The 20965-nt window shown below is 43.3% G+C and overlaps 1 protein-coding gene across 1 annotated transcript; it reads right to left on the bottom strand.

The window, feature by feature from the left end:
• Window positions 1–517: 517 nt before the first annotated feature.
• LOC134502079 (protein FAM47E-like) lies at window positions 518–16711 on the bottom strand. The gene is made up of 7 exons (XM_063310204.1): window positions 16330–16711; window positions 11416–11573; window positions 10061–10211; window positions 7329–7526; window positions 4909–5061; window positions 2176–2253; window positions 518–999 (listed from the first exon to the last, which is right to left on the bottom strand). The coding sequence occupies exons 1-7, from the start codon at window positions 16696–16698 to the stop codon at window positions 889–891; spliced, it is 1218 nt and encodes a 405-aa protein (XP_063166274.1). The 5' UTR covers window positions 16699–16711; the 3' UTR covers window positions 518–888.
• Window positions 16712–20965: the final 4254 nt, after the last annotated feature.

The raw sequence follows: 20965 nt of genomic DNA, 5'->3' as shown, positions 1-20965 counted from the left end.
TTTTCTCTTCCCAGCCAGACACTTGTAGCCACTGAAGACCTTGCAGCAACTCAAGACAGAGGCAAGCAATACCTGGCTGAAAAGCCCAAAATAAAGCCAGCCAGTAACTAAGCTGAACATATCTGGGGTAGCAAAATGGTAGCTAGAACTTTGAGGAGTTCCCCAAATTCCATGGTCAGGAGTGTGGCCAAAAATAATGCTAGCTAGGCTCGATCCTTTACTCTGGGAAGGGCCATTCAAGCCTGCCTGTGGAAGGGAAGGAGGAAAAGAAGTTAATAAAAACTCACGGATACTATAGAAAAGAAATCCTTAGATACACAATATAGAAAGCGTAAGAATAGAGACAACTAAATAGTTATAGAAAGAGTGATAGTATTTAGAAAAGTAAGTGGGTGTCTATTTTTGCATTATAAATCCTCTGCAACAGTGGGAGGAAAACAAACATGTGTGTGGTCTGTACCAATTCCCCAAAAGAACCCATCATCCCCACCATGCAGAACAATTCTTCACATGTCTATTCAGAAGAGTACCTTCTTTACTTCAACTGAACTCATTCCCAGATAATTGACTAGAAGACTACAGCCTTAACTCATTTTTCATTTACTGTAAATCTATTCTCAGAATGCTGAAATCTGCACTGTATAAGAGGAATGTGTCCATAGCTGCAGAGCTGTGGGATAAACAATTCATCCTGCTTACATAGAAGAAGATCTGTGGGGGAAGGGCTCTATGTATGGAATCAAATATCTGGAGTTCTGAAAATGTCCTGAAGGAACTAGTCAATTACAGCAGAGAATTCCTACTCAGCATCCTAGACAGAGCTGTAGCAGGGTTCTGTTCTCTTGATCATTGGATGCTTGAGTTTTTGTATTAATTTCCCATCACTGATTAATCATCTTCTCTGAGCACTTTGCATCTCTGGGAGTCATTCTTGGTGTTCTTCAAAGCTCCCACTTTTGGTCCAACACCATTCTGTTCCTCCAGCATCTGCTGCAAAAACTGAATCAAAACATACAATTTCACTGAATGTTCAAAGGAACTTCTACAGGTTCTGTGATCCCAACTTTTGCTGACCCAAAGAATTTAGAAATGTGATCTTATAGAGGAAAGAACTCTGAAGGATGTGGAGGCTTCCATGCAGCTGCAGGATCTGGTCTCCAGCAACAGATTACTGGAATACAAACAGTACACTTTTTCTGACTATCATGATTCAGGTCATCACCTGCTTGATAAGGGGTAGAGGAGCAGCTTTTCAGGCAGGAAGTTTTCAGGTGCAATTACCTACATCTCTAGGAGACCCCATCCTAGCACACCTACCAAGACCTACACTTTATAGTTTGGGAGAAGTGGACACAATTTTATCTTCTTGAATCTCCTTGGAGAAAGAACACAATTTTAAATGTAAAAAATTAGGCTTGCTCTTTAAAAGTGAACATTGAGTTTCTCAGGATTTTGAGAAAGCAACTTCTTGGAAACAGATTCTGCTATTTACAGTCCTATGGATGATAGTAGGCAGGAGACAAAGCAAGGACCTCTGGAGCATTGTTCAAAAGTTGCAATACAGTTCTCAACATAGCCAGCAGTGCATGACTTAACATGCTCATGTTCTTCCTCTGCAGCTTCCAGCTGAAAGACTTCTCAGTAAACAGGCTCAAGGAATCTCCTTCCCCAAGTTCAGAGACAGCTGGTGCCAGGCAAAGGAGGCAACACTTGGGTCACTGAAGGTGGGGTGGGATGGGGTGAGATTCCTGTTGTACTTAATCATATGCTGTTTCAGAGTCTTTGGCCAAATACCTACAGACCTCCCAATCCATCTTGCCCCACCTGGTTCCCTCTTGGTTCATTGGACTACAACTTTCAACACTTAGCCAGCTGGCTGGGGATGGTGAGGGTTGTAGACCAATGCATCTGGAAGTGCTGAAGGTGCTAGAAAGCTGCCCTCATCTAAAACCAGACAGGGAAGAGAAGCAGTATGTCAGTAGATGCAAAGTGAACCCTTTGGTTTTGCAATCACGTTTGAACAATAAGAAGGAGTCTAGGCTAAAACCCAGAGAAATATCTGGTGCCCGCCAGACATTTTGGCCATTGACTGAGCTGGCTACAACCAATTTTAAAGAAATGCTGAAACAATCAGATTGTTTACTGCTAGGTGAGATGTAGGCATTTAAAGTTTACCTCTGGTATCCGGTAACCTTTTCTTTCAAGAAATTCCCTGAAAGCATGAATTCCATGAAGTTGTATGAACTTGGCATTCTGCAAAATCACCCAAAAATCAAGTTAAGGACTTCCTTCCTTCCTTCCTCCCTCCCTCCCTCCCTCCCGCCGTTGGCCCATTCACATGGGCTATTTGTTCATTGCACTTATAGATCAGCTCTGTACCTGCCTGATCACCAGTGGTAGGTAGCAGATCTAACAAATGTTTGACTCAGGAGGAATGCAGAAGGGATCAGTGTAAACAGAATTCTACAGCTGGAGGTCTGGAGCTTGGAACAGACCATTCCTCACTGACAGGAACCCTTGCCTTGTCCTACCTCCCAGCTCCTCATCTCTCCCTTTTACCCACTAGAATTTAGGCATCATGGCACCCTTTTATCAGTTGTCCTAATGTGAGCAGGAAGAGAACTCAGAGCTTCCCCCAGTGGTCAATATCTTTACTGCACACTGTTTAATTCTCTTCATTTGTTAGACAATGGTTTACCTTACCTTGGTCTGAGGAAGCTGTAAAACACAGCAACTGGAGCCAAACAATCCAGTCTGAGCCATGGTGGTTTGACATAAAGGTCAAGGAGAAATCCTTCTGAACAGCTTGCCCAGCCTGGGCACTCCCAGGGAGTGAATTTCTATATTTGAATTCTCCAGCCAGTCAGAATTCTGGGAGTCAATGTTTGGAGGATGCCCAGGTTGCAGCATTGGGGGGAACAAGAAGGCATCTACATTTCTACTTCCCTAGCTTCCCCCTCCCCTCTCTTCCACCTACTGCTTCTCTCCATAGAAGCTTGCATCCAATTTGGGCTGCCAAGAAACAAATGGCTGCAGGAAAATAAATCCCCCTCCCCATCTGCACGTCTTGCACTTTAGACCACATGTTTGCACATGCCCATATGCACAGCACCTTCTGCAATATCCTGAAGTATGAGCCATCAGCTGGGTTCCTAGAAATATAGTTGCAGTGAGAACAAAAACCACCTGCCTTCTTGCCTCTCTTCCAAAGACTGGGGGCCAGTGGACAAAGATCAGAAGAAGGCAATATTGTGCACCACCAAGAACTGATTGGAGAAAGAGAAAATGCCCACCCACAGAGCCGGCCAAGCTTTTGCTCTCCCACTATGTCTTTTAAAAATTCTAAATATCAATAAACATTTTATTGATTGTCAGCTAAATGAAAGGACCTGGCTGGATCCATGATGTCAGAGCATGGCATGGGGAGGTTTGCCATGGCTTCCAGATTGGCTCTGTGGCCCTGGGATTCCAAGCTGTCATCACCTCTTGGCAACTAGAAGAATTGACTTCTAACTCAGATGTTGCTCAAAACTTTCCTTTTTTCCTTTCCTTTTTAGCACTGGAGCTCCATACATCTTGGGGAGGTCCCATTTTCCCATTGGCAGGAGCACCTGCCTAGTCTCCTTGGCTGACCTCCTTCCCACAGTTAGTAAGCCACTGTAGCACTGCAATGTCCTCACACAATATTTATTAGAGCAAAGAGTCATCTTTGCAGCTCTCCCCAGTCAAGATAAGCTGTTTCCTACTGCAAAAACAGATGTGGCCAGACAAAGACAGGGATGGGGGTGATGGCAAGATGATCAGTTCTTTCAATGGCTTCAAATAAATTTTTGGCAGGTACGGTGAGGACAACTGCACAAACTGTTCCAACTGTTTGGAGACCAGATCAGGAAATCTAACTCCACAGGAAGGCTAAAACTCCTTTTATTGAGGTTGGCCATAATATCAGAATCTTTGCAAGTCTGATTGTACTGTATCTCCTCCCCGTTCCTATACTCCAGGGCAGGGTTTCTCAACCAGGGTCCCACGAGAGGTCACCAGGGGTTCCCCGGGAGAACATGATTTATTTAAAAAATTATTTCAAATTCAGGCAACTGCACATTAAAGAGGTACATTTCATTCTTGATTTTTAGTTTAAGAACACTGTTAATGCATCTATACAGGCCTACCCACGAAACAAATATGATCATTTTAGAACTTCTGGCCTATATCTGAGCCTTCGCCAAGGCCTGAAAAGTATTTCAAGGGTTCCTCCAGGGCCAAAGGATTGAGAAAGGCTGCTCTAATGAATCAGAGAGGTGTCTGATTGAGCCACTTCCAAATGTTATCTTGCTGCTCTGGACTTAAAAAATGTTTCAGCTCCTTTGGCTAGGCCATGGTTCTTGCATATCTCCATCACGGTCATCTTCCTTTCTCTCTATACCTTCACCTCTCCACTCATTAAGGCAAAGGCAACTGCAGGGTGGGTCAAAAAAGTAAAAAGTTACAAGTCTTTGATTATACAGTTGTGAATACCATCATGAGTCTTTTGAGCCACCCTGTGGATACCCCTGCATGAAGGACCTTTGGAGAGGTTTGCCTACAAGTACTGCAACCTGGGATCCAGCCTTGCTGTGGCAAGTCTCTGGAATACATTGCCAGCTGGCTTTACAAATGCATCTTTTTAAACAGCCTTTTAACACTGCAAGATTCTCATTCATTCCTGGGTTCAACATGATTTTGTTGTTTTATGCTCTTCCTTAAACTACTGAGAGACATCTTTAGTTGGCAGTATAGAAGGGTTTATAATAAGCAACTGGCCTAAAATGTTCCTCACTGTTGGTATGTTACATGATATTTTTACTAGTTATACTGTTTTATTAATCCAGAATCTGGAAAAAGAAGTCTTCCCAGGAACATGCAACATACCTCTTCACTTAAGAGCCTTCTGGAATTCTTGATGCTGCTCCCTTTTGCTTTGGGGTTTTCTAAAGGCTCATTCACTTTCTGTTTTTTCCATGTCTTTGGGTCCAGATACCAAGCCCCATATCTGATCTTCTCCCATCTGGACTGGCAAGGATTCTGGGAGAAGAGAGAGAGGGAAGGAACATCATTTTCATGCACTCCTGATAATCTCTCAGCAGCAGGGACCCTTTCTCTGCCTGTGAATCCCAAAAGCTGTGAATAAATTGGCATGCTTTTTTCATATTTTTAAAAAAGTATTCTTGCAGAAAGCAAAACGGAGAAGTGGGGCTTGTAAATACTGTTCAAACAATTCAAACTATTTAGATAGTCCTTGTTTAGCAACTGCTTCATTTAGTGACCATTCACAGTTACAACGGTGATGAAAAAGTAACTTTGCAACCAATCCTCACACTGACAACTTTCACAGGTCTGTAAAGCGAAGAAAAGCTGAAGAAAGATCATAAGCACAGTTATGGTTTCCCTTCGTGACCACTTCACTTAATGACCATGTTGCCAGTCCCAATTGTGGTTGCTAAATGAGGACTACCAATATGTAAAAGAACTATTATTATACAAGCTAACAATTAACCTGGATACAAAAAAAAAAGAAATGCAACTAAAAAAAAGAAAAAGGAAAAAGGAAAAAAAAACAGCACACTAATAAAAAATATTTATCTTCTTTTCTATAATACAAAAAATATTAAGTTACATCTTTACACAAATGCTCCATTTTTAAACAACATTGACCCTAGACATCATGGAATGATATTGTCCAATCTTTTACACCTTTCCTACCTATCAAGAAAGAGCCACTCAAAGGCTGGGAGTTGACCAATTCCATTATGCCTCTCTTTGTCAAACAAGGGAACTGAGGATTCAACCACCAGCTCTCCAAACAACAGAAGGAGGAGGAGGATGGCAGCACTGAAAGACTGTAGGGAATTTGCTTGACTCCAGTTTTCATTAGTGAGTATTTGTTTCATCAAATCAGAAAAAGCAATGTAGATCAGGGTAGAAAATATGGGAAAATATGAAGCATCTCCTCCTCATTTTCTGTTTCTTCTTTGCAAACTGGTGCCATCTCTTTGTAGCAGAGAAATGAGGCAGTTGGGATTTCTACTCCTAACTGCTTCTTTGCTCTCTCCTTGAAGCATTACCTTCAGCCATACCTGAAGTTAAGAGTAAGTAAATCTTACAAGGATTCTTTAATCTTCAGACCTACATAAAAGCTCTGGGCATAATTGAATAAATTCCTCATTGTGTCCAGCTTGACTTCTGATAACTTCATGGACACATCCATGACTTTTCTGGGAACAATACAGATATGGCCTGGTGTAGCTTTCTTTCAGGATGAGTTTTTGACATCCCTTTCTAGGGAATCTCCCATCCACGTACTAACCAGGTCTAGTCCTGCTCAGCTTTTGAAGAGCAGCCAAAGTCACCTAGATGTTCCTACCTAACAAGAACTAGATAGGTAACCTCTGTGGAGGGCACTGGTTTGGTTGGGTTACCTGGAATTTTCAGAGCATCCGTCAAGCTGGACAGAGAACAGGAAAGAAGTGCATAGGGATACAAGAACTTCTGATTGAGGGTCAAAATGTTCAGAAGCCATTATGAAGGAATTCCAATGAAAGCTGACATCAAATGTCAGTTCTCTTTAGGCTGTAGCCAGTGTTCACATTTTTGCACTTCTTTCTCCCACCCATTCCATGTAAAGGCTAGAATCTCTTTTGTCAAGAAGGACAGGCAATTTCCACCCTAATAGCCAGATATCTGGTACCTGGCTGTTTGCTTTTGACTAACTGGCTCCTGCAGCATACTGTGAATCCTCTTTAAATATGTCTTTAATTTTAAAAAAAAGCTGCCATTTGGAACACAGACCCATTCACCAATTTCAACCATAATGCCTGTGGCTAGTCACAAAACAGCCCATTGCCAGAATTCAAACTGGGATGGTTACTTCCCACTTCAGGCTCCAGATACACCCCCATTATCATCCCAGAATATCTTTTCACTTTCTGAACAAGCAGGTGGACCACATTACCAACATAATTACCACCTGCCATTTTTGTTTTCTAAGAATATCTATAGGACCCCGTGTAAGATCCAGAAGCATTCTTGGGAATAAAGTTGATGTTAAAAGTTGATGCTTTCCTTTCTTTTCAATTTTTAAAAGAAATTGAAAGAATTGAAGGACAAATGGGGGAGAAACCAGATGGTGTCAAAGGAAGGATGTCCAGACCTATTGTTGTTCTTGGACTACAGATTGCCTATGTCCAACTTAGAGACCTGGACTTTCTTCAGCTCTCCCAAATAAAACTCAAGGCTTAACAAATAATCTTCATCAATGCACCATATATATCTGGATGCTAAAGGTTACCCACCTTAGAAGACTGAACATCCCGATCAGAGTTCTTCCTAATGGCCTGAGAAGGCAGCATTCCAATATGCTTCCTTAAGTCCATTGGTAGATCATGGAGTTCCTCAACATAAATTGGAAGAAATATAGGGAGCGTGGTCTTGTAACCTGCATCAAACATACTTAGAACAGTGTCTTCATCGATGTTATATTTCTCTCCTCCCTGAAATGGGAATTCAAATCAAACACAAGTATCCAACAGATACATTATTTTTCCAGCAAAATATGTATTTTATTCTGTGAATTTGTTTTACTTATTTAATTATCTGTAAAGCAAAATTTTATTATCTGTAAATGAGCTTTGAAGTATGCTGCTTTTTTTTAAGCATCTAGGAATCAGTTTTGGTTTTAAAAAGTACAAAATAACTCAGGTTTTATGTAAATCTACTGACCAAGATCTCAACAAATCAATGCAGATATACAGAATGTAGCTAGGTACTTCTGAAAGATTTAAGCAATTATTTAGGTCTAGCTGAATGTTACACATGAATACACAAGTCACCACCTCATTTGTTAATCTGCAAAAGGGAAAAATAATTTGGATGGGAAGGAAGTTAAGGTGGAAGTTATAGCCATTTTCTATTTGATACTTATACACACTAAGATTTAGGAAACTTCCACCCCATTGCATTCATTTCCACTCCCCAATCTCTCAAAAAGGAATGTAACATAATCCACAATCTTCATGGGCAATAACTTCCAAAGTTAGAGAGCAAGACTAAGCAAACAGATGGTGAAAGGTAAGAGATCCTGTCGCTAAAGAGCCAAAAAATTCTGCAGAGTTGCAGTGCATCAAAAGAAATGTCTGTCTTTGCTGTGGTTTCACATATATCTCAGAGACGCTTGTAAAAAAAATCAGCTCAGCTGGACTTTGCTGATGTCATGGGAATGGACAGGTTTGGAGATGATTCTGAACTGCTGAAAGGGCTCCATGTCTAAATGAATGGGCCAGTAGCTTTCCTATTGGACTTTAAAGGAACAGGTTAGAAAGAATATTGACACTTTTGAACTTGGCTATTAGAAAATGGATAGCCAAGAAAATAAACATATGGATCCCCAAACAAATCAAACTGGAGTTCTCACTCAAGGCACAAATGACCAGGCTCAAATTGTCACACTGTGGGCAAATTATGCAAGGATCTAGCTCTCTTAGAAAGTCTACAATTCTGGAAAAGAAGGAAGGAAAAAGAAGGAGAGCAAGACCAGCACAAGGTGGATGGACTCAATTACAGCAATGATGGATGCACTACTGGAAGAACTGAAGGTCTAGGTTGGGGACAGATTTTCCTGGAGAAAATCTATCTGTGTGGTCACTAAGAGTCCACACTAACTTGATGGCATATAATCAATCAATCAGTCAATCAATCAGCATTCCTATTTTCCCCCCTATTAAATTCAAAATACACACTGAAGGAAAATATGCACTTGGAACACCATCCCAGTTCCCATCTGAAATAGAAGTGAGAGCATTAGAAAAGCTTGCTCTGTCCTCTGGCTTGTCTGCTAATATATGAAGAGGTGGTTGCTGGAACAAGTAGAAAACAATTGTAAACAAAGTGTTCCAACAGCAGCAACTACGGTGTGTGTGTGTGTGTGAACATCTACAGTGTCACAATCAAAGTCTTGTCCTTTTGTTTTGATGCGCCCATGATCTTGCAGATTTTGACACATCCCCCCTGCAGATGTCTATGAGGCCAAGTCAAGAAGTTCTTACCCAATGTTTTAATGTCAGAGAAACAGTGACTTGGGTTCCATGGGGTTCCAAGGTCAGCTGGCACCCACAGGGGCTTGTGAGCTGTGCAGAACCTACCCATGTTTTAAATTATATATGTGATCCAGCCTTCCAAAGGAAAAGATGGTGGTAAAGTTGGGCCTTTGCTAGTCATCCAAAAGGAGTGGAAAGGACACTGTTTTCACAATGCTAGCACTTCAATTTCCAAGAAGATCAGATGCATCCTAAGAGAAAACTTACAATGTAGTTTTCACTTGTTCCAAGTGAAGGGATTATCACTGAATGGGCCACAGCAGATCAGTCCACTAGTTTGGAACCCAATAACTAAAAAAAAATAGCCGCTCCATTCTCTAAAATATCATGGGGGACCCACTGTGATGATGTTGTGACTCCAGCTATTCACATGAGTTTACACTTCCCTGAATGATGCAACACTTTTCTTGGCCATTTAAATGTTTCACAATGTGCATTTAAAGGCACATGGTTGGATAAAATGCACATTTAAATGAGCATTCTGAGAGAAAATGCATATTTAAAGATATGCTGAAGCAATAGTTAAATATGAAATTTGGGAGGACTTCCAAAAATGTCCAAATAATATGGTCATAGGAATGGAATTACTGTAGATATACATATCTGAGTTTAAACAGACAAGAAATTGACAGGAATCACTGCTGGGGGGTGGGGAGGGGAAGGAAAAGGTAAGTCTAGAGGCCCCTTTCTTAGCAATGTTGTCTGGATAGGTTGGACTACAATTCCCATGATATCATAGGTGCTAGCTGGTGATTATAGGTCTTATAATCCAACTCCACTGGAGAGTTGGGTTACAGAAAGTGGATGAAGCTTTTGCTTTTTCAGTTTCTGATGCATTTAAAGCAGCATCAGGAGACATGCTGGGTGGTTTCTTTGGAGCAGAAGACATCTGGGCTGGGAAAGAAGGTTCCATAGAGGTTGCTCTGACTCACTAGAGAATCAAATCCATCGCAAAGGTCTTTGGTGGCTCGCTTTATATTCTCGTCGAGAGGGGGGACATAATTCAACCTGGCCTCCAATTCTCTTGCTGCCACTTCTGCAAGGGAGAACCAAGTATAAGGAGCCTTGTTTTCTGGGTCCTTGCTGCAAGAGACATTTGCACATGCGTTTACACCACAATATTTATCAAGTAGCAAATCCCATGATGCTTAATGAGCTGCTCTTCCTGTTAATGAAGCATTGAACTGTAGCCTTATTATCTCTGCTCTGGCTAGGGCTAATTAATATCATTCAGTGTTTAGTTACAAGAAATCAGAGGCATATAGGGGCAGGGGGGGTCCAGAACATCAAGATGGCAGCCACGACCATGCAGTTGAAGACCAGCCCATTTCTGATGTGCATCGATGCAGTAAAATGCTGAGTCCCCCTCTTTGCCCTTCAGTGACCAGACTCTAAAAGCCAATGGAGAGAATGAAATATATCACTATTATTGCAACCCTCCCCTGCTCCATCATCTTAAGATTTTAAGTGTTTCATAGTATACACTAAAGGAGAGTTGCTTCTTAATTGTTGCCTTCTTCCTGATGTTATTTTGACCTTCCAGTCTAACCTACACCCCTGGTCTCCTGTCCAAAACCAAACTAGTCCTTTTATCATTATTTTATTGTAAACTGCCCAGAATCCCCTGTTGGGGGAGATGGCCAGTGATATAAATTTAAATAATAAATAAATAAAATAAATAAACTCTGTTTAACTTTCCAGGTCTGCTTAGTCTGAATGACTCTTAAGAAAGAAGCTAGACATTTGGGAAAGTGGAGAATACTTTATGTTCCTGAAAAGATAAGGCTCTGCAAACTGTTGACCAACACAACATCACAAGGTGGCGGTCAAGAGCCAAAGAGACACCAGTGTATTGGAGAGTAAATTTTACATCCCTCACTCCTAGTACTACCTTGAATACAACCCCCATTCCCCAATCGCCACCCCGATTTATTCTGCCTGCTTGGGCGAAATCACATAAGAAAACTGGAGGAATGCATGCTAAAGCTGGGCTTTATGTAATGTGACACGAAACAATGGGCAAACCCTTCAAAGAGTCAAAAATGGCATTTAGAGAGGGTGGCTGAGCTGTTCTGCCCCAGGATGAAAATACTCCCCACTTGCCGGAAAATACCTGGAGTGAAGAAGTTCCAGGAGGAAGCGCCTTTCAACTTGGTTGGGTTCAGACACCATATGGCTGTGAATATTATGGAAATGAAGCCCTTGTGATTCATAATCATGGCGGATGATGGGAACTAGACAATTATGGGCTGTGATGCATGGGCACGATCTATGGCCTGGCACTTACCAGTTGACCCGCTTGGCCCTGGCTTGTCCGTTTCTTTTGTTTTCCAAGAGGGATGGAATCGTAGGAGGAGGACGGGGCTCCCCATCAAGGTCAGCATCAGGTTCTTGGCTATTAGGAAGCACATCTGGGTCGAGGATGCTCATGACTTCCTTGAAAAGCTGAGAGATAGAAGGCAGGGAAGGGAAGGGAGGAAGGGACTTTCTGAACACACATATGTCATCCAAGTCTGGCTCCAGACAAATTATGACGTGATCATATTTCAAGCATAAGAGTCTAACCCATATTGTTTTGTTAGTATATTTATCGATTATCAAAATATGCAAAGCTTCTGCCTCTTTGTCTGGGAAAAGAGACAAAGGCCCCTTGCTTTTATTCTGATTCTTTGTGGTAAACATAATCTCACTGGAATTGGGATGGCAGGACTTCCTTCTCCGTGTAACGGGTGTGGAGAGGATGAAGACTCCCGGCACCCATTCTTGGCCATGCTGGCTGAGGCTGCTGGGAATCGTAGTTCTGGGATTCCCTCCCTGATTGTAAATTCAGCTGTTCCCTCACTGGGCAGATGCTTGAACCCCACAGTCCAAATGCCACCTTCCAATTCTGGGATTCTACGACCTGCAGGATCTCACCTTCGCCATCACAGGCTTAAAAATGTATAAGGCCAGGGTTCATCCAGGATGTATATGTAACCTTATTTTTTAACACTGTAGCAAATCTGCCTTTGGGAAGCTGCACCTAAAGGGGGCGCTCCTGAAGCAAAGTCTCATCGGCTTTTTGCCTATTCCCTACAAACAGGTCTGTGGCCAACTTTTCCACCAGCAGGGGGAGCTCTAAGGGAGAAGTTCCCTCTCCATGCACAGATCCAGTAAAAAAAACACCTCCTTCTACAAAACAGACCAGAACAGTTGTATTTTCTACTTGCGTTAAGAAATCAGTAACCATATAGATTTGGAAAACATGCATAATCACAGCTGCTATTATATTTCAAGGGACTCTTTATGCAAAGGTGAGTGCACCCAATGAGATGAGATATCCTCACTGAGGGCAGTGTTAGCCAGCATGAGCCCATGATTACTGTAGCCTATTAACCCCCCTCCCTGTGCAAACTGGCCAGTGACCAAGGGGTAGACAACGCTTCCAGACCAGAAACTGAGTATCTTAAGGAGAAGGGCACATCGATCCGAAACCTTCAACAGCACATGGAGAGTTCTTGCAAAGGCCGCCGAAGAAAAGGCTCATTGTGCACTGAGTGGATGACAGCCTTTGCCTCGAAATAAGGAAAATGCTAAAGAAAGAAAAAAATGCTAAACTTCCGTTCAGAGTACAAAATGTGCCAAGAACGAGGAGCTTTTCTGTTTACTTGCTTGAAATCTGGGCTGCCTGCTCTTGTGTACTTTGAGTTCTGATGCTTGTAATAACAACAAAAATCCCCTCTCTTATCACCTTTTAGGCCTGGGAGATTCAGATGGGGACTTCCTTTCAGTGCTGGGCTCCCACTGGTATCAGCTAAGATATACAGGAGCACTGGCTGCCAACTTCACAAAGGTCGCTGAACCCAGAAACTTCCCCTGGAACACTGATAACTTAGCAAAACCCTGAGTACATCCAGGGTTGAAGGAAACTTAACCTCTATTCCAGTATTTCTCAACCGTGGCAACTTTAAGAGGTGTGGACTTCAACAAAGCTTTAAGAGGTGTGGACTTCAGCAAAGCTGGCTGGGGAATTCTGGGAGTTGAAGTCCACACCTCTTAAAGTTGCCACGGTTGAGAAACACTGCTCTATTCATCCCAGGGGTCAATTTGCTTGGAAGGCATGTGTTTTTGTGCAGAAACATCTGGAGTACATCAGTGAAAGTCTGAAACCATTTCCAGATGTGCTTCTTCTGCTGGAGTGAAAACACCCCACTAACTGTTCCCAGTGGATGTGTCCTCATGCTTGTTGTTGTTGTTTATTCATTCAGTCGCTTCCGACTCTTCGTGACTTCATGGACCAGCCCACGCCAGAGCTTCCTGTCGGTCGTCAACACCCCCAGCTCCCCCAGGGACGAGTCCGTCATCCATCCACCTTGCCCTTGGTTGGCCCCTCTTCCTTTTGCCCTCCACTCTCCCCAGCATCAGCATCTTCTCCAGGGTGTCCTGTCTTCTCATGTTGTGGCCAAAGTATTTCAGTTTTGCCTTGAATATCATTCCTTCAAGTGAGCAGTCTGGCTTTATTTCCTGGAGGATGGACTGGTTTGATCTTCTTGCAGTCCAAGGCACTCTCAGAATTTTCCTCCAACACCACAGTTCAAAAGCATCAATCTTCCTTCTCTCAGCCTTCCTTATGGTCCAGCTCTCGCAGCCATATGTTACTAGTCCTCATGCTTATCTCATCTTAAACCTGTGCTGAGGCTTTCATTGTTCCCTTCTGGAAGTGGCATTTTCCTTCCTACCCACCCAGGATGTCCCATCCAGCACGCAGAAGAGGTGGCTTGAGGTAACATGGTCAGGAATGGGGATCTTCCCTGCCTCAGTTGGTCTGGCAGGTCTGCTCTGGGTCTGGTCCCTGAGCTCAGCACCCCTTTTTCAGGGCTGATTTGGCTGTGAGGGAGACTGGATCCCCAACTTCCACCAGCATGGCCTTTTTTCTTTTTTCAGTGGGTCAGTCGAGGCCTTGACCACTGGTCCTAGAGAATACAAGGCTCTGAAATTAACTAGGCCATCCTTGGCTTAAATCATGCAATTGAAAGCATAGTTGAAAGGACTGGGAAGCAGTCTGATCCACTGTGGGGGCAGCAAGTTTTTGAGTGGGGTGATTTCCTGCTGGCTCCCAGGTGTGAAGGGAACAAGGCAAAGTGGTTGTGTGGATGAAGCCTAAGTAGGGCTGGGGAAAACCTGTTTTGTGAATCCCAAACTCCAGTCAACAATGAGGCAGGGTCCAAGATCTCCCAGCCAGTCCTCCAAATAATGGGGGGTCTACAATGGCAAAAAACATAAGATACCCACTGTCAAGGGTTGGCAGCTATAATACCCACCTCCCAAACATTGATTGGCTGAAGCATGGTAGTCACACCCACTACTGCCTGCCTGGCCAATGGGGAGGATCCAGTGACAGAGAAAAGCTTTGCCAGACTGTCCTGGTGCAACAGCTTATGGGAGACCAGGGAAGATGGGAAGAAGTGGTGGAAGACTCTGCAATCCCTAAAATGGGAATTCTTTCCCACTTCCCCACCTTGCCCTTTCCCCACCTGTGGATGTTCTTGCCCATGTAAATGCTTTCCTTTTTTGCAAAGGTTGTCATGGAAACATGGCCTATGGGTTTGCTGGAGTGATCAGTTGTGCAGGAATCAGGCTGAGAGGGCGATGGCTTGGTCCCCATTTATCGCCCCTTGAAGTGGCTGGTTTGTTCTGTCTAATGGTAGAGCTGGCCCTGAAACAGATCATTGGTCCATCTAACTTAGTTCTACAGCTCCTTGAGGCAGGACAAGGAGTCCAGCAGCTCCTCAGCCTGCCCTGCTTCTCAGTGGAGGGTCCATGATGCCCTGCTCTCCACAGATGTTCTCCTGCTGGGCATGTGGAGACTGAAGTGTTTTTAAGAGTCCACAGGGAGAGATCAAAAGAAGCAAGTTGGCAGGTTCAGCATTGCAATCAAAGCCCCTTCCTATTGTATGTGCAGGCAATATTGATGCATGTACAAAAGGGGTGCCACTTGGTCACAACGCTGTGGCCGCCATCTTGCTTGTTTTGACCACCACTCCCAACACCACTGAGCATTTTCTTTTACCTTCGCTTCTTGTCTCCCTCAATCACCCAGATTTCAATTTTAGACCTCTGAAGACACCCTTGGTCTGCCAAAGGGCAAGTCAGCAATTACAGAACAACTCTTAGTTTCTCATTCTTCTCAAGCAGCTTTCTTTTTGAAAAAAATCCTTAGCCATCTGGGAATTTACACAGGGAACCCCACTGTGGACCAAATAAAGGGGCTTTCTTTGCTACTGTAAATAGCACTTGCTTTCTCTTCAGACTCCTGCTAAACAGCTCTTTATGAAATACATATGATGTAAGTCCTCAGCAATCTTTGAGCAGGAGAACACTACGCATATGTAGAAATTAAATACTGTCTACAGCAGGGATTTTTACAAAATCAGATCATTAGACTCTAGCTTAATCATCTATTCTATCAAAACAATTTATTGGCAAACCCCCAAAATTTCCAGCCCAAAGAGTTATCTGGAAAAGGGTAATTCTAAAGATTTGGGGCCCAGTTAGTGGGGGGCAGGACAGGACAATTGATCAGAGAAATTCAGACCCCAAACCGTTAGTTTAGTCAACCTCCATACCTCCCCATCAACTATAACCAGAAAACACCAGATGGCAATTAACTTTTTTCCAGTTGTGGCAGAACGTATTCATTTAATTATTTTTTTGCTTGTTTCCTATTAAACGTAATCTGAAATTGAGCTAAATTTGTAGGAAGTATAGATTCTAATAAGAGGGGACTATATAAATATAGATGTAGATGTACTGTAGATATATATATACACACACATAACTTTTGGGCTTTTTCTTCTCACTTAAACAAATGTCACAAAGGTGCCCAAATACGTGATTTTCCCACACATGCAGAGATGCCAACTGGTGTGAAAAATTAAGATTCTGGTCACGGCCATGAGACCAAAGCCACACGCCCTAAAAAGGTGGACTTTGGTCACACAGTCATGGCTACCATCTTGATTTTTTTTACCCTTATCCCTGCAGATGCCCATACACTCGTAGTAATATTGTATTCCATATGGAAGGATCTAAAAGGGTGCACTGATTTTTTAAAGCAATTTTCCTTTAGGCTAAAGAGTGGAAATGTGACTCCTGTAGCTGCTATCAAAGAGCCAAGATCGAAAGACCTTGAAAAAGCCTGGACAGAAATACACATTCTCACCTCCGCAGGAATGCTTTCTTGCAGATGTGGGTAGAGTGCTAAGGGGTGTTGGCTGAGGCAGTACTCAACTTGAGCAATGTGGTCCTTTCGTGTTTGGCTCGTCAGGCTGAGCTTGGAAGTGTAGCTCTGTGGCTCGGTTAGCATCTTTCTGGACCTCTGGGATGCTTTGACAAGGTTCTTAGGTTTGCTGGAGTGAAGAAGAGGGCCGGGTCCCCTTGCTGGCTGGCTGATGATGCCCTCACGTGGAGGAAGGAAGCCATCTCTGAAATCATCCAAACCGCTCCTCAGAAAGCGCCAGCGTTGGCCATTCAAGGAACCTGAGAGTCTGGATTTATGACAGCCATGCCGTTTAAAAAACTGAAAAGGCATGCCTTCCCCAGGTAGATCTGGAAAAATAGGCACACTTGTTAGGGTTATTACTTGGTTTGGCTGACCTTGCCATGACTGAACTGAGCTGACCCACCCACACTGAGCAGGCAAAGCTGTTGTCGGTCACTGAATTTATATCTATGTTGAGAAAAGCATCTTGGCTTAATTTCACAAGGTTTTATCCAAACCGGATGTTTGCAGCCTCTGGAGCAGGAGGATGCAGCTGCTGGTGGCTTGACGATCGCACTAGGATTTGCCCAACAGATTGAGAGCAATGCTCTTTTGTTCCTGAAGCCCCCCAAAACATCCCGAAAGTGGAAAAGGGGGGCAGCTCTACTCCCTCTGGGGGGCCCTGAGAGCCACAGAAGAGATGCTGGCTGGGTAGCATTTTTTGGCACTCTCTGATGTAGCGCCTCCAGAGATAGCACTCCTAAATTCAAACACTTTTCCTGCTGCACTTTATTTATTTATTTATTTATTTTCTGCAGGATTTCCAGGTGTCATAGGAAATCTGGCAGTGATCTTTTCCTCTCAAAAACGAACAAAACAAAACAAAAAAAGTAATTGCTGTATTTCTTATTTATTTATTTTATTTATTTACCAAATTTGTCACTGCCCATCTCCTCCGACCGGAGGGACTCTGGGCAGTTTACAATATAAAACGATAAATATATAATAAAATTCCAATATAAAATACACTATAAAACAATTTCACAAAGCTACCAAATGTAATAAAATCCAGATGGCTGTGGTCTCATTCAATCATTGCGTAGGAGGGGCACTTCAAGGCACTAGCCAACCCCAACTATGACTATTCTCCTCCCTGCCCCAAGCCCGGTGGCAGAGCCAGGTCTTCAACTTCCACCGGAAGGCCAGGAGTGATGGGGCTAACTTCACCTCCAGGGGCAAGATGTTCCAAAGGGCGGGCGCAACTGCAGAGAAGGCCCACCTCCTGGACCCCACCAGATGGAATTCTCTTACTGACGGGGTCCTCAGCATGCCCTCTCTGCCAGATCGGGTGGGACGGGCTGATGTAGTGGGGAAGAGGCGGTCCCTCAGGTAGCCGGGTCCCATGCCATGTAGGGCTTTAAAGGTGATAACCAACACCCAGAAGCAGACTGGTATCCAATGCAACTCGTGTAGCAAAGGTGTTAAGTGCGCCCTTCTAGGGGCGCCAAAAATAGCCCGCGTGGCCGCATTCTGGACCAGCTAAACCTTCCAGATACTCTTCAAGGGTAGCCCCATGTAGAGCGCATTGCAATAGTCTGTATGGGAGATAACAAGGGCGTGAGTGACCATTCGAAGGGCCTCCCGATCCAGGAAAGGGTATAACTGGTGCACAACACGAAGCTGCGCAAAGGCCCTTCTGCCCACAGCTGCCACCTGTGCTTTGAGCAGGAGCTGTGAGTCCACGAGGACCCCCAAGTTACACACCGGGTCTGTCTGGGGCAGTGCAACCCCATCCAGAACCAAAGATGACAGAGTCCCGGATACGGAAGAGCCATTAACCCACAGCCACTCCGTCTTACCAGGGTTCAGCTGAAGCCTGTTGTTCCCCATCCAGACCCCCACAGCCACCAGGCACCGAGAGAGGGCTGGGGGCTTGGTTGGAAAAAATAATTTTCTTTTAAAGAAAAGAAGCATTGTCAGCAGAATCATTATAAGTACAAGCAGCTGGGATGCCTATTATGGTGCTTTTCTCATAAAACTGAAAGTATTATCTCAGGGAAGCTTTCTGAAAGATTCGTTTCCTCTTTTGCTCCTGCCAAGCTCACTCTGGTTCCCACAATTGGCCTGTAACACCTGAGTGAGTAAATGAAAGTGAAATGAAAGAAGGAGAAGGAGAAGGAGAAGGAGCGGGAGCGGGAGCGGGAGGGGGAACAACCACCATTCTTATTGGCACGTTTGCACAAAATTTAAAGTAAAGATTAAATTGGTTACATAGTGGTATTACTATCATTTCAATTCTATGTTTAATGCTCATTTTTAATCCTGTATGTATGTTTTAAAAATCTGTTATGTTCATTAAAGGTTGTAAACCTGCCCCCCCCCCCATTTTTTGGGAGAAACTGTCCTTGCTGATTCTTAGGATTTTTTCAAAACAGTTGATGTAGTGGCAGATATATATCTGATGATCTTTTCTAAGCTGATTTCTGCTCTGCTTAAAACTGAACCAGCAAACATGGGTATCTCTCTTCTTGTAAAAAAGATGTAGCCCATGTTAAGGGGTAGTGAGATAATAATATATGCTTTATACCAAGCTAAAGAATTAAACAAAGATGCTATTTTTCTTTTCATTTTAACAGAATAATGTCACACTGTAGACCACCCTAGGATGCATTTACAGCACAAATCCAATTCTTTTCTTCATTGGAGCTTATTGTCAAATAAATATATTTAGAGCCACCATCTTACACTAGTAGCTGAAGTCATAATAAGAAAAGAACGTACCAACAGCTAAAAGCAGCAGAGTGATCCAGCATCCGTGTCCAAATCAACAGTGTGCAATAGATTTTTGCAAATATTGCATAAAAATGTTGTCTTGGGTTGTGTAGCACGCAATTCTCTGAGTCTGCATCTAACAGCTACCTTTAATTCTGCAGGAGAGGAGACAACTGACTGTGTTCCCAAAGGCACACTAGTAAAACTTGGTGTGTTTGGGACTGGTTGTTGTGACAACCAGATCTGCCCAGCTGATCATTCATGACAGCACATTCTTGCCTTTTATTCTGGGCAAATGCTGTCTGAGAATGCAAGGGGAAAAAATGTAGGGGCCAAGGACAGTATAATTAATGCAGCACACAAAGGAGCATTCGGCTTTTGACACTCCAAGATGGTTTAGTGCAAGCACTAGGACATTCAGGCAAATGCTGGAGTCCATGCGTCATAAAATCACAGAATTGTAGAGTCAAGATGACCTCAGAAGTCATCTAGTCCAGCCATTGGCTCAGTGTATCTCTGCAGGGTTCAAGGTGGCTGGCGTTCAGGACTGATCACATATTTTGCTGAGCCATATGGCCACTAGGATAGGTGGAGCCAAATATCTGATCCTCAATTTTGGAAACTTTAATGAGAGATTAAGAGCAACATGGGTGTTATGAGTCTTCTGTGATTCCCCCACCAAAAGACTTTTCAAATGTGGCTATTGACATGCCCTCTGAAGTTTGATACATCCTTTGGATTAACAACATTTACAGCATCTGGCTTAGCATCTTGCATAGTAAAATTGGACCTGGTACGGTGCAGAGGCTCTATTCAAGGATGTCTACAGGGTATGGTAAAAGAAATCAAGATGGTGGCCATGAGAGTGCAACACACATAAAAAACAAGTAGAACTTTGATCACACCATTGTGACTGCCATCTTGATCTTTTTGACTATACCCTGTAGACAGGTCTGGGCCTATTGAAGTCTGAGGCCAATATCATCTCCATATCTGACTACTCAGGTATCTCTGAAGTTGACCTTGACAAGATTACATAAATACATCCATGGAATTGTATTTGCAACAAGAAAGTATGGAAGTACTTTGTATTATCTTCTTCTAGAATACAGGTACTTAGATTTTCCCAGTCTAGTCCATATCCCTGAGATTTCCTGGCGGAATCCCATCCAAATATTAACCCAGCCTGTCCTTGCTTAGCTTTCCAGCCTTGGTCCCTTCCCCCCCAGTGAGCTCCTTCTCCTTTCTCTCAAAGCAAAGGTTTTCTGCCAGCAAAAATGTACTGTGACTAAGAAAATCCAGTTGAACAAGTTCAAGCAAATTTCCTTCTCTTGTCATGCCAAAGCTTGGAATTTGCAGTCAATGTGAGCCTTCCTGCCTGTCTGCTCAGGTGGCTGGGCTATGACTTATCATGAAGTATGAACCAGCTTGATTAAACCACGGTCTTCCCAATCACTGAATATCTGGACAGGCTAGAAATTCGTTGGGGTATTTTTTACAGACTTTTCTCATGGAATAATGGGCACTTCCTTAGGTTGGTATTTGCATTTATCATTCGTTTACTATATGGTCCATGCTGGCTGAGAAGCCTGGGATCTGCACTTCCAAAATATCTGGATGGTGCCAGAAATGGAATTAAAGGTGTCTGGATTCCATCATCATGTCCACCTCTGCCCCAATCTGAAAACAACCACTCCCTGATCATCTCCAGGTACTCAAGATAGAAGAATTGGCAGTTCTTTTCTAGCTCCCAGTATTTGTCCTGGGAAGTGCAACAGCTCTTAATCTGGACCTGCATAAACCCATAACCACAATACGGCCCATC

This window comes from Candoia aspera, chromosome 8 (genome assembly GCF_035149785.1).
Source record: "Candoia aspera isolate rCanAsp1 chromosome 8, rCanAsp1.hap2, whole genome shotgun sequence".
Classification (NCBI taxonomy): Eukaryota; Metazoa; Chordata; class Lepidosauria; order Squamata; family Boidae; genus Candoia; species Candoia aspera.
Note: the sequence above shows the minus strand (reverse complement) of the source record. Positions and strands in the feature narration are given on the sequence as shown.

Coding starts and splice junctions, on each gene's coding strand:
- LOC134502079 (XM_063310204.1), bottom strand. CDS start 16,698: ATGCCTTTTCAGTTTTTTAAACGGCATGGCTGTCATAAATCCAGACTC. Junction 11,574..16,329: donor AAGAAAGCATTCCTGCGGAG/GTGAGAATGTGT, acceptor TCTATCTCTCAG/CTTTTCAAGGAAGTCATGAG. Junction 10,212..11,415: donor AGGGCCAAGCGGGTCAACTG/GTAAGTGCCAGG, acceptor TGTCTCTTGCAG/CAAGGACCCAGAAAACAAGG.